Source organism: Sciurus vulgaris (assembly GCF_902686455.1).
Source record: "Sciurus vulgaris genome assembly, chromosome: 16".
NCBI lineage: Eukaryota > Metazoa > Chordata > Mammalia > Rodentia > Sciuridae > Sciurus > Sciurus vulgaris.
In genome coordinates, this window is record NC_136477.1 from 26,190,515 (window position 1) to 26,204,265 (window position 13,751).

At 40.8% G+C, this 13,751-nt stretch overlaps 2 protein-coding genes across 2 annotated transcripts; one reads left to right on the forward strand and one right to left on the reverse strand.

Moving 5' to 3' along the window:
- The first annotated feature begins 725 nt into the window (after positions 1–725).
- LOC306647060 (RING finger protein 11) lies at positions 726–1,697 on the forward strand. Its single transcript, XM_079116084.1, has one exon. The coding sequence runs from the start codon at positions 769–771 to the stop codon at positions 1,231–1,233; it is 465 nt and encodes a 154-aa protein (XP_078972210.1). The 5' UTR covers positions 726–768; the 3' UTR covers positions 1,234–1,697.
- Positions 1,698–10,252: 8,555 nt separating this feature from the next.
- Positions 10,253–12,934, reverse strand: CCR8 (C-C motif chemokine receptor 8). The gene is made up of 2 exons (XM_079115272.1): positions 12,776–12,934; positions 10,253–11,622 (listed from the first exon to the last, which is right to left on the reverse strand). The coding sequence occupies exon 2, from the start codon at positions 11,607–11,609 to the stop codon at positions 10,542–10,544; it is 1,068 nt and encodes a 355-aa protein (XP_078971398.1). The 5' UTR covers positions 11,610–11,622; positions 12,776–12,934; the 3' UTR covers positions 10,253–10,541.
- Positions 12,935–13,751: the final 817 nt, after the last annotated feature.

Genomic DNA, 13,751 nt, shown 5'->3' on the forward strand with positions numbered 1-13,751 from the left:
TCTTCTTAAAATTTTATTCACATTAAGGTTTGATACCTGGAGAAGTTTCTGCCATCAGAGGAGAGGACTAAAGTACTCATGGGAGCTGGAGTGAATGGGACCGACAGAATCTATTCCAGCAGTCTGTGGTTTCCTGCTTCTCTGCCTGCAAGGGAAATGAGCTTGTAGTCCTTGCAGCTGGGTCGGCTCACTCGGAAGAAGGTGGCTGGAATGGCAAAGAATACTGGTGAATCAGCCCCGCAAGGTCTTTCTGTCTACTTGGAGTCAGAACTGCTTTCAGAAACGTCTAAGTTCTCTCTTCTGATGCCAAAGCAATAAGCACACCTTTACCCTTTGGAAGCCAGTAGGGGTAGAAAGGGGAGAGACCACTGATAACCTGCCATTTTCATAAACTTCTCTAAGCTTAGTGCTTTCAGAGAGGTCTGTGAATGTCTTGTGATGATCTCCATCGTTAAGGCTGAAAGAGACGCCTTAAGAGTCACCAAGGACCCTGTCTTCAGCAGAGGGGGAAGCCACTGTCTGTGCCAGCTTTTAAGGATGGGCACAAACAGAAGGAAAGGGGAATTCTAGTAGCCTTACCAAAAGCCTCGGCATAGGGTGGTCCTGTTGCTGCTTTGGGCTCCACAGGAGAGAAACACCTTTCCTCCTGTGCCAGTGACCTTTGCTTCTAGTCTCATCACCCAGCCCAAGATGACTGGACTACAAGAGAGCAGTAAGCGGAGAAGACTGTCAGAACAGTACAAAGATCACACGCCCCAGCCCCGGAAGATGGGGAACTGCCTCAAATCCCCCACCTCGGATGACATCTCCCTGCTTCACGAGTCTCAGTCCGACCGGGCTAGCTTTGGCGAGGGGACGGAGCCGGATCAGGAGCCGCCGCCGCCATATCAGGAACAAGTTCCAGTTCCAGTTTATCATCCAACACCTAGCCAGACTCGGCTAGCAACTCAGCTGACTGAAGAGGAACAAATTAGGATAGCTCAGAGAATAGGCCTTATACAGCATCTGCCTAAAGGAGTTTATGACCCTGGAAGAGATGGATCAGAAAAAAAGATCCGGGAGTGTGTGATCTGTATGATGGACTTTGTTTATGGGGACCCAATTCGATTTCTGCCGTGCATGCACATCTATCACCTGGACTGTATAGATGACTGGTTGATGAGATCCTTCACGTGCCCCTCCTGCATGGAGCCAGTTGATGCAGCACTGCTTTCATCCTATGAGACTAATTGAGCCAGGGTCTCTCGTCTGACTTCAAGTGAACCATCATTTTTGGTGGTTTTGATCTTTCGTCACTGAGCCCAAAGAACCAGGGATTAGGAATTAAGATCATGCACAAAAGTTTCCTAAAAATTCCTGGATGGCTACAGATGTTGAGGAAAGTATGTGATATTTTAGAAACTTAGGGGGGAAAAAGTAGGATGGTATTTTTATGTAAAGCCTTGACCCAGTGTTTAAAAATATAATTGTATTTAGATCTTGTTATTGCTCCAGTACATAGGAATTGTGTAACGTGTTAAAGCAGCTGTATATGTTAAATTGTGTGTGTTGAAGATTAGGAAAAAGATAGTGGTTATTTTTCCTAAATGAAATAACTTTCTTCTCTCCACCAAATTCTTTTCTGAAGTTACTGGCATTTGGGTCAAGGTTTTATTAAAAGCTACATTTTATAACACTGGCACAAAAAAGTAGTTTTAAGCTTGTTTGCACAGTTCTTTTTTTCAATTGGAAATGGAATTCATTGCCTTAGGTCTTTTTAAATAGTGTATTATCGTTGGGGTTGGCTCTATGCTTGAAAACCAGTTTATTTATAAACTGTTGTAAGTGCTATATTCTGTTTGCAGTTAGGAAATGCAGAATTTTAAGTGATCTCCTAGCTTGTAAGCAAACTGAGATGCACTATCCCTTTTCTATAAAAATTGAGTTAAATGTGTCAATAAATCAACTCAGCAGAGTGGGTTTAATATTACCCTTTCCTATGGGTTTTATCTAATTCTTTTTGTTGTTAATGTGATAAATGAAAGTCAAGGTAAATTTTAAATATTAAGATTTCTGATTTATTGAGCTTGAATTATGCCACCATGCTTATGTAAAAATGAAGGTGGTACCCCGGTGAAACTTAATGAGAAGTAGTTTCTCAGTTGTAATAATTTTTATTTCTCTTTCTTGTGATCTCCTTCCCTTTTGTCTTGAACCATAGCAAAAGGATACTGCATCTCTCATTACTGTAGTGATGAGGTAATTGAAGTTATATAAATACATCTCAGTCTCTATTTCTTGGAAAGGTATCTGTTAAGTCCTGCTAGGTGATTGACAAGACTCAGTAGGGAGAATAAAGGTAAATGTGCTTCATGTTTTGCACACAAATGCAAAATTTGTATAACCACATGACTTCATAGTTGTGATTTCAAAAAAGGAATTTCTCCTTTAATTTTTCTTGCAGTTAATGTAAGAATACTCTAAATCTCTAAGCTTCTGAAGTGTTAGAGGTAGAGATGGTCTAGTAAAGATGTAATAGTAATGTTTATCCATTTAGCATGTGTTTATTTTTCCTTATGTACTCAAGGTGATTTATCTGTTCAGCTCAGTGATATTACAGCTAAAAAACATTCATTAGCAAAAGGAGAAGCAGTCTCCACCTAACAAAGGAATCAGAAATGTTTCTTGTTTTTATTGAGTTGAATGTTTGACTCTTAACACTTTTCTACATACAAAACATAAGTTCCTTAAAGATTCTTCATAATTGTATTATAGAAGAATTTAGTATATCATAAGTACTTAATTTGACATTCAACTATAGTAGCCGTATGTTGTTAATTTCCTTATGAGCACCATGATGGAAACACTCAAATGAATTTGAGAAAAATTGAAAGAAATTAGATTATCGGATTTTGTTAAAATGTTAATGTATCTTGCTTAAATTTCTGTTTGTTAATTTATATCCATCCAATTATATAAAGCAAATTTGGAGGGAAAAAAAAAAAAAAGAGAGCAGTAAGCAAGAGCAGCTTATGGGCTGGTCTCCAAGGGAGGGATGGGTAACTATGGGGGTGGCCTGTGTCCCTACCAGAGTGGGGTCCTCAAATTCTACTCCAAGGGCTGAGAGGTCATCAGGGACAGAAGAAAGGTGAGCTGTAAAGCAAGCTCAGACAGTGTTCCATTATGTGGAAATCATAAATCACTTCATCAACATCTTGGCACACCAGTTCCCCATCTTCTGGAAAAATCAGACTTTTCTCATTTTACTCTTGTCTTCCCAACCAGGAATTTATGCAACATTTTCCCTACACGTAAGCACGTATTTTCTGTTCATGATTCTCCAAGGTCCTAAGTGGTCTGATTGCCCTCAGGGATGAGAATGTGACTGACTGACAGATTTGGCTCCATGGAAATGTTGTAGGCCAGGCTATGTGGACAATGACTAAATAGACTCCATTTTGCTCTGAAACTCTATGGTATGTTGAAAATGCTTCTCCCATGGGAATACCATGTACCTCTGTACCCATCAACAGTTGCTTAGCTTCTCCCATGGAACATCCTGCCTCTTTATCCATCATCAGTTACTTAGCATGACATGTTTGGCCATAAAAAATGACAAAATGACAATTCTTATATAATGAAAAATTGTTCTCTTTTTGCTTCCTATTTTCCCTAAACAATATACCATGTTAACGGTGATGTCAACGGTGATTATCTAGATGTTAGTAACCATTCTTTAGTTTGTACCTAAGTGAGATCATTTTGACCCACTTCCCCCTCTGCTAATGATTTCAGATCTCATAATGTTAGTTTGTAATTTTAAATCATAGCAACAGACACGATTGATGTACTGACTGATGGTATAAAAATTCCTGCAACCCTAATGCCAGGGCTTTCCTCCAATAGCCATTTTTAGGCCATTGTATGAGACAGGCAGACAGCCACCTAATAAATACTCTCAAATTTGGACTTCTCAGTGGTGATCAGTCTGTTCTTACGTTGCACCCCACAACAGAGAACCCATTTTACAGAACCTACTTTGTAGTTTGCCTACTATCAAGTAGCTCTACCCACAGGGGGAAGGTTTTACTTTTGACAGAATGGCTGTATTTATTTATAAAACAGCATACCTGTGTGACAATTTTATATATCAACTTGACTAGGCTATTATACCCCAGTTTTTCAATTATACACTTCTATAGGTGTGACTGTCAAAGTATTTTGTAGATATTGTTAACAACTACCACCAGGTGACTTCAAATAAAGGTGATTATCTTCCATAATCTGCAAAGGCCCATCAGTTGCAAGTCTTGATGAACAAAACCGAGGCTTCCCCAAGAAAGCAGAAATTCTGCCTCAAAACTGCACCACCTGTTCCTGCCCTCCTCCTCCGGAGGCAGGGGGTAGAGACTCCATTCAGATCTTCCCCCAAGAGCCCACTGGGACAGAGGAACATTGTACTTGGGAATCAGGCATCAATTCCTGCATTTGGTCTTGTCAATGACCTCAAATCCTTATTTGTCAACTTGAAGATAATATGACCTAACATCCCAGGATTATTGTAAAGAGCAAATAAAACAATATACATGGAAGCATTTCATAAAGAGATAATCAAATAAAAGAAATCGTCATTATATAGGGGCTCTGTAATTATTTGTAAACTGAGATAAGTATTTATAAGCACCTTGGTCAGCTTTCTCTCATCCGGAGGCAGGCAAACGTGGCTCATCATGATTCTATGTAGAATATGTATAATATAATATTTATATGTGTATCATTGATTTATTTATTGTGGTACTGGGGTTTAAATGCAGGGTCTCCCATGTGCTAGGCAAGCACTGATCTTTATTTCCAGTCCTTTTTAAAGAATTTTATTTTCAGCTGGGTACAATGGCACATGCCTGCAATCCCAGCAACTCGCAAGACTGAGGCAGGAGAATCAAGACTTCAAAGTGAGCCTCAGCAGATTATTGAGGCACTTAGCAACTCAGTGAGACTCTGTCTCTAAATAAAATATAAAAAAGGGCTGGGGTATGACTCAGTGGTTCAGCGCTCCTGGGTTCAATCCCATTATTTTGAGACAGAGTTGCTAAATTGCCCAGGTTGGCCTCAGATCTCATGATCCTCCTGCTTCAACCTCCAAAGTAACTGGGATTACAGGTGTGAGCCACCACGTCTGGCTCTATGTAGAATATTTTCATGTTTGAACACATGAAGTCATCTTCAAGCTTCATGTCCTTAGGTGAAGAAGAAACATCAAAAAAGTCCAGATTGGTCCATGTAAAAATCAGAAGTGTTAAGCTCCTCTTTGCTGTCAGGATTGTAGTGCAAACGTATATTTCCCACCATAACATGTAAATGACCTGATACCAACCTACTTCTAACTTGAACGCAGACAAGGAAGCAGACCTCTTGAAGGTGATGGTCACTGTTTCTGTAAAGACTGCATTGGCTGTCATAAAAAATGTGGTGTCTCCCATTGTCCCTGGTGCACCTTCATGGATAATCCTGCAGGGCCTCATGAGGGGAGAAGGGAAGAAGCAGGCCCTACTCAGCCCACTTTCTGCTCTTTGACCAAGCAAATGCTCATATGAGCTGCTGGTTGGATGGCCGCCAGTGCCTTACCCAGGCAGCCCCTCCAGCAGGAGCCCAGGCTGGAACAAGCACATGTACTTCTTCTCCAAGTCACTGGAGAAAAAGATGTACTCCAAGCCAGGTCTCTCCATCTGGGTGATCCTGAGAAAGAGGGGCATCTTTGTCATTTGGACTAGAGAAAAGGTCCAGGTCAGTAAGAGGGACCTCAGGATGGTGCCTGACCCTCAAGATGGTCCAGATCTCCAGGTCAGAAGGTACTTGACCAGATGAGGACCTCAGGAAAGCCCCCTTCCCTCAGGATCCCTTTAAGGGAAAGAGATGCTTCCAGGAAGGGAAAGAGACCAGTGGTTTGAGGATCACTGAGGAGTAAGCTACCCATGAAATCAGGTTGCTGCTGTTTCTATCAAGTAACTGAGAAATGCACTGATTTGAGCAGATCAAGGAATGAGCAGACATGAGTTCTTTCTTTAAGGTGAACAAGTGTATCCCCTCTCTAACCCCACAGTTTTGGGGCTTGTTCAAATGAGGACTGTCTATACAGTATGAAGTCTAAGGGGAATTAGCACGTTTATGGGCCTTCATTAGCAATCTTAAGTGAAATCTCTAGTATATAACGTCCAAATACAAAAATACCTGCATTTTCCCAAGAATCTCAAAGCAGAATTTCTAGATTAGTAGTTTTCCAGCTGCCCCTGTCTTTTACATACTGTATCCCCTTTCCTCTCATTCTTTGTCCATTCAGAGCTCAGCTCAAATAGACCAGTAGAGGGAGCAAGTGTCCTGCGCCCAACAGATCCTGATTACAGCCGGTGAAGGCTCTGTCCTCTTAATCCTGGTCCTGCAGCATGGCCTGTTCTAGACTGGCAGTAGGGTGGTCAGGCTGAGAAGCACAGGACCTGTGTGAGGAGGACAGTGGATTTGCTGGCCCATGTGGGAGGTAGGGTAAGAAGAGCCCAGACTTTGGAGATATCCTACACTTGAGATTCCAGATTGGCAGCCTCTTGGGTTAACAATACTCATCTCTTTCTCCCTGATCAAATAATTTTTAATGCCACTCTCTCATTACAACAGCCCCAAATCATAAGGTAACAACTAATGGATTTCTCCCTCCGATTAGAATTAGTTTAGTTTAGTTGAGTTGAGTTTAGCTTAGTTTAGTGCTGGAGATTGAACCCCAGAGACTTTTTACCACCAAGCTGCATCCCCAGTCCTTTTATTATTTTTATTTCATTTTATGTTACTTTTTGAGATGGGGGTCTCACTAAGTTGCCCAAACTGGTCTCAACGTGCAATCCTCCTGTCCCACCCTCCTAGGTCACTGAGATCACAGGTGTGAGCCACTGCTCCTGGCTAGAATTTTAAATGACACTTTCCACCTTGGGAATTATGCTCATGATGCTACTGTACTCCAAAGTGTATCTGAATTGTCCCTCGAGAGTCCACCGGTTAAAGGCCTGATCTCAGCTTGGTGCTTATCTCAGTATGAGGAATTTTTAAGAGGTTGGGCCTAGTGAAAGGAAGTGGTCACTGGGGATGTGTCTTGAAAGGGATATTATGTCCCCAGTCCCCTCCCCTTTCTTGCTCTTCTTGCCTCCCAGATGCCGTGAGATGAGCAGTTTCCTTTGCCATGTGCTCCTGCTGTGGTATGCTGCCTTGCCGCAGGCCCAAGAACAATAGAATCAAATGACAGTGAACTGGAACCTCCAAAACTGTAAACCAAAATACACATTTCCTCTTTTAAAGTTGATTATCTTAGGTATTTTGTTATAGTAACAGAAAATGACTAACAAAAACCATCCCATGCATGTCACTAACCTTGCAGAATGTATCCTCTGTAATTGAAGTTTCATTGTTAAACTAGAAAATAAAAGATTTTAAAAAAGCATCAGGGAGTCTGTCTTTTGTACAAGGCTGGGACCTAATGGGATTCCTTAGAATAATTTACCTTAATATGACATTTAGATTTTTTTTCTTTTCTTTCTCTTTCTCTTTTCTCTCTTCCCTCCTCCTCCTCCTTTTCTTCTTTTCTTTCTTCTCCTTCTTCTTTTCTCTCTCTCTCCAGTTCTGAGAGTTGAACCCAGCAGATAGGGTCTCACTAAGTTATCCAAGTTGGCCTCAATTTTCCAATCTTCCTGCCTCAGCCTACCAAGTAGCTGAGATTGCATGTGTATACCTCTGGGTCTAACAATTTTTAGATTTTGTTTATTTCCTGTGGTAATCCAACCCTCTCTGCTTGTGGAAAAAAACTCAACTAAATTATACTTACAAAAGAGGCCCTTTAGCCACAGGAAAGTAATTGGGCTTAAGTAACCCACACACTTATAAAAAGAAAGCAAGTGTTTCTATGCTGAATATAGTAGACTTTAAGACAAGAAGTATAACTGGAGAAAAGAGATATTGCATAACAATAAAAGAACCGATTCAATAAAAAGGCATAGCAATACTATATTTGTATGTACCTAATAACATGGCTTTAAAATATACATTGAAAAAATAAGCAAAAATCAAAATGAAAAAAAAAAATAGACAATTCACAATCACAGCTAGAGATTTTAACATACCTCTCTTAGTGACTAACTGAGTAAGCAAAGTAAAAAGTCAGCAAGAGTGTAGAAGTCTTGAACAATCTAATTAACCAGCCACGGGCAGCAACTGCAGAATACAGCCATTCTTTTTCTTTCTCTCTCTCTCTCTCTCTCTCTCTCTCTCTTTTCCAGAGCTTTATATTTATATTTATGAGTTGGGTTCATCCCAACAAACTCATACATGCATGGAAATCAATTTCAGTTCAAGACCCCTTTTATTTCCCCCTTATGGCCATTCTTTTTAAGTGTAATAGAACACTTATCACCACAAACCAAATCCTGCATCATAAAACAATTCTCAACAAATTTCAAATAACTGAAAATATACATGTATATAGTCTTCAAATGTTTCAAAATTTAAAATTAATTTTTAAGTAATTCATGATTCTAAGCAGGACAACACAATGGAAAACAGAAAATAATTTAAACTGAAAAAATAATAAAGATCTATTACAATAAAATGTACACCATACACCCAAGGCAGTGCTTTAAGGGAATTTTGTAGTTTTGTTTTTTTTTTTTTGTACTGGGAACTGAACCCAGGGGAGCTTTACCACTGAGCCACATCCCCAGCTCTTTTTAAATTTTATTTAAAGACAGGTTCTTGCTGAGTTGCTTAGGGCCTGGCTAAGTTGTTGAGGCTGGCTTTGAACTCAAGCCTCCCAAGTCACTGGGATTACAGGTGTGCGCCACCAACCAAGCCCGGCTTGTAGATTTAAATATATGAACAAAGGTTGGCAATTAACGATGGAAGGTTTTATTTCAAGAAGCTAATGTAAAACAGTAAATTAAGCTCAAAGAAAGCAGAAAAGATGAAGATAAGAGCAGAAATCAATGAACAGGTGAGGGCAGGAAACCAACAAAGCCAAAGCTGGTTCTTTGAAAAGATTAGTACAACTGATAAGCCCCAAAGACTGATCTAGAAAAGAGAGAGAGAGAACACCAATAGTCAATATCAGGGCTGAAAAGGGACGTTACTTAGCCCCTCATGTGTTAAAAAGACAATGAGAAGATATTATGAGCAATGTAATGCTAGTAGACTTGCCAAATAAAACGAAATCACGACTTTTCAAAACTGAGACATGCAGAAATAGAAAATCTGAATGATCTAGCCAGGCATGCCTATAATCTCAGCAACTCAGGAGATGGAGTCAGGAAGATCACAGGTTCAAGACCAGCCTGGGAAACTTGGTGAGCCCCTGCTTCAAAATTTAAAAATGGAAAGGGCTGGTGATAAGAAAGAGGTGGAGGAGGGGAAGAGAAAACTGCAGAACCTCTGTCAAAGAACTTGTGTGCATAATTTGAAATTTTTCTGGAGAGGAACCCCAGATAAGTTCATTGATGATGTCTTCCAAACATTCAAGGAGGAAATGATATCAAATTTATACACAAAGTATTTCAGAAACTAGAGGAAAGGGGAGTGCTTCCCAATACATTTTAAGAGGCTAAATCTGGCCAGGTCACGAAAAGAAAGGAAAATTATAGGACAGTATCTCTCATGAACACAGATACAAGAATCCCAAGACCAAAGGATCATTTTTAATTTTTCAGGAGAAATATAAGTTAATTTAAGATAAGAAAATCAGTGTAGTAAAGCAAATTAGCAACGATGGGAAACTATATGGTTACTTCAATAGATAAGAAAAAGGAATTTGATAACATTTGAATTCATGCATAATAAAAGTATTAAAAAGCAAGAACAGAAGTTCTTCAATCTATTAAGATTATGGTTTGGTTCTGTGCAGGGGGTTGTTTTGTTTCGTTTCTTGAGACAAAAGTTCTTGCTAAGTTGCTGAGACTGGCCTGGGACTTGTGATCCTCCTGCCTCAGTCTCCTAAATAGCTAGGATTACAGGTGTGCACCACTGCAACCAACTAAGAATGTGTTTTTTTTTTTTTAATTAAAATATTTTTTATTTTTACAGAACACATTTTGATTCATTGTACACAAATGGGGTACAACTTTTCATTTCTATGGCTGTACACAATGTAGATTCACACCATTCATGTAATCACACATATACATAGGGTAATACTGTCTGTTTCATTCTACTGTTTTTCCACTCACACCCCCTCCCACCCCTTTTTCCTCTACACCATCCAAAGTTGAATGTGTTTTTTTAAAAATACCCTATCATTAGCATTATGCTTAATAGTGGAACATATGGAATATTCCCAGAATAGTACCAATGTTTTTGAAAGTTGAGATTAACTTGCAATAGTAGGAATAGATTAAATATGTAAAATATGTCTTGTATCTTATACCAAAGTTCCTGAGAGTTTCCCTACATTTGGCCTCACAGCCCCCATAGAAGTCAATTTTATCTCTTTAAAGAGAAGTGGCAATGGAGGCAGAGGCCGCTATGAGACTCCCCTCACCCCCTTACAAGATGTAGTCTATGCTGGAGGAACGGGAGGCAGAAGGGTGGGAAGATGAAGGCTTTTCCCACCCCTCCCTGGGCATCTGTCTTCCCAGGGAGGGGAAGATGTGGCTGCAGCTTTTCTGAAATATTTCTGAGAGGTATTTCTTGAACTTCTCACCCAGGAACGCATAGATAACAGGGTTCACACAGCAGTGAGTGAAGGAAATGGTTTCTGTGACATGGGTGGCGTAAATCAGCCTCTGGCTCATGACACATCCATCTAAGACGTGCATGTCATGCAGGGACGTGAGAAAGAGGACCACGTTGAAGGGGACCCAGAAGAGTAAAGACGCAACCACCACAATAAGCACCAACTTGATGGCCTTGGTCTTGTTGTGGTTTTGGCAAGTCTTCAGCTGGTGTAGGATCCTGGCGTAGCAGAACAGAAGGATGGCGAATGGGATCAACAGGCCTAAGATGTTTATTTCAAAGTGGGTGAAGATCTTCCACTTCAATGTCTGTTGACTGTAAAATGAGTAACACTGGAGAACACCATCTTCAGAGGCTACCTGGTAAAATACTAGCAATGGGGCAGTGGCTATCACAGTGATCAGCCACACTGCCAGGCTCAGGACCGTGCCTGTCCTGACCGTCCTCACCTTTATGGCATACACAGCATGGACTACAGCCAGGTACCTGTCCATGCTCATGAGGGTGATGAAGAACATGCTGCTGAAGAAGCCAAGGTAATAAAAACCAGAGAACATCTTGCACATGAAAGTCCCAAACACCCACTGGTCCAGCTGATAGTGGGTCTGAAAGGGGAAGGAGAAGACAAAAAGCAGGTCAGACAGGGCCAAGTTCAGGAGGTATATGTCCGTGATGCTCCTTAGCTTCTTGCAGACCACAAGGACCAGGATGACCAGGCTGTTTCCCAGAAGGCCAAATACAAACAGGAGGCAGTAAATGACGGCAAGAAGCAACTTGCTGTCTCTCTGGATAAGTTCCCCATCACAGGGGCTGGAGAAGGTGTCCGGGTAGTAGTAGTCGGTCATTGACGTCAGGTTGGGCTCAAGGGTATAATCCATCAAGGCAGGGGACCTGGCCAAAGAGACACATAGAGGGTACTGCAAAAGTCACTCCTTCCTTATTTTTATTTAAACAAATTTGGTATATGTGTCCACTCTCAAATGCATATGTTGAAGCCCTCTCCCCCAAAGTGACGATGTTTGGAGATCGTACTTTTAGAAGGTAATTAAAGTTAAATAAGGTCATAAAGGCCCAGACCCTCCCTTTCCTCTTCCTCCCTCTCCACTAATTCTTTCTTGCTTTCTTTCTTTATTTTCTTCTCTCTCTCCTCTCTCTCTTTCCCTCTCTCTGTCTCTCTCTTTCCTTCTCCCCCACCCCGTTCTTTTCATGCGTATGTGTAATATTGTTCTGTGTTCACTTTTAACTTACATCAGTGACAGAATGTTTCTCTTTGTATTTTACGTGGTTAGAGATACATCTACCTGATATTCATCAGTTCAGTTCATTCTTTTAATTGCTTTCCTAAGCACCAGAAATAGCTAAGTTTAAAATGAGGTAGGAAAAAAAAAAGATCCCGAATGTACTAAAAATGAAAATGACTAGATTCACTAGAAGTAGACCTAATGAAAACTGCAATTCAGTTGTAAAAAAAATTATATGTATTTCAGTAGTAGAATGCATACTTAGCATGCACTAACCCTGGGTTCAATTCCCAGCACACACACACACACACACACACACACACACACACGTGCACACACACACGCATACACATCTCTTCACTGAAAAGCATAGAGGACACCGCAAGCCCCCTTTTGATGATTAAAATAAAGGATATTCTATATATTAAGACCGATTCCCCCCAGATACTTAATGATAGGAGGAGCCCAATGTGATGATTAAAATAAAATATATTCTATACATTAAGACTGATTCCCCTCAAATGTTTAATGATTGGAGGTGTCTTTTCTTATCTACTTTTCACTCATGTATGAGCTTTGATTCCCTCCTATATCCTGCGGAGAAAATAGCATGGCTTGCTACTGGCTTGCCCCTCTCAGCTAGAGCCACAGGCAGCCGCTAAAACGCATGTGGTTTGTGGTCTCTGAAGACATGCAAAACTCATCTCTAAAATACTAGCCTTCTCTCTGCCTCTCCCTAAGGACATAAAAGTGTCCCTGCCCACTCATCCCTTCCTTTCCCAAGGAGGACCATCAACACATACCTTAATAGAGTCTTCACTCTGCAGGTTTCTGTGGTGCTTATTTCTTCTCAGTCCTCCTCTGTCTACACATTTTTCTATATGACTTTGCAGTACCCTCTGTCTCTGTCATTTATGTGACTTTCTTTGGCCAATGGGGTGCAAGTGAGCTGAAGGACTTTTATGAGGAGGAAGACTCTCCTTTATAACTTATCCAGTCTATGCTGTTGTGTCCCTGGCAACAGAAAACAGATATTAAAAAAAAGATCAACAGGGCTGCCTTGCCGGCTACCTGGGTTGCATGAGCAATTAAGACACACTTGTTATTAGTAGTAACAATTATTAATTCTTTTTAAGCATTACTGAGGTTTCGTCCTTGGTTGCTATGCAGCCTTGTTTTGATTAAAAACTGATAAAAAAGGTCTTGCCAGATTAGGAATCTTTTAGACTTGCAAAGTTTGGGGGAGCTAGAGTGTAGGAACAATGAAGATTGTAAGCACTGCTGCTCTTCGATTTGGGAATGCAGCCGGGTTCATAGCTCATTGGTCGTCTATGCTTAGGTTGTTTGTATGGAAAATGTAGTTTCTTTCTGGAGTGCTTGGGAGGAAAAAAAAATAATTTCCGTCTGAAGGGTGGAGTCAATGACATGCCTTTAGGCAACAGTAGCTCTTTCCCTTTTTTAATTTTTTTTTTTTTTTTTCAGAGCTAGGATGGAACCCAGGGCTTCATGGTTGCCAGGCAAGTGCTCTACCAGTGAGCTACGTGCCTGCCCCTCCTATCCGCGCTCTTAAATTGACCCTATCTAGCTTTTCACCACAAACCTGGAGTAGGAGCACACAGAGGTCATCACCATCCCTCAGGACATCATGATCTGGGAGAAAATTTGCCTAAAAAAGATGTGTTAAGACAGAACTCATGGAAGTCAAAAAATAACTGAAAATGTTGCCAGAGGCCTGACTCTGGAGGTGCCAGCAAATCATGCCCAGCCCTTTGCCCCTTC

Excerpts from the sequence above, each read along its gene's own strand:
- LOC306647060 (XM_079116084.1), top strand. The coding sequence starts at position 769 with ATGGGGAACTGCCTCAAATCCCCCACCTCGGATGACATCTCCCTGCTT.
- CCR8 (XM_079115272.1), bottom strand. The coding sequence starts at position 11,609 with ATGGATTATACCCTTGAGCCCAACCTGACGTCAATGACCGACTACTAC.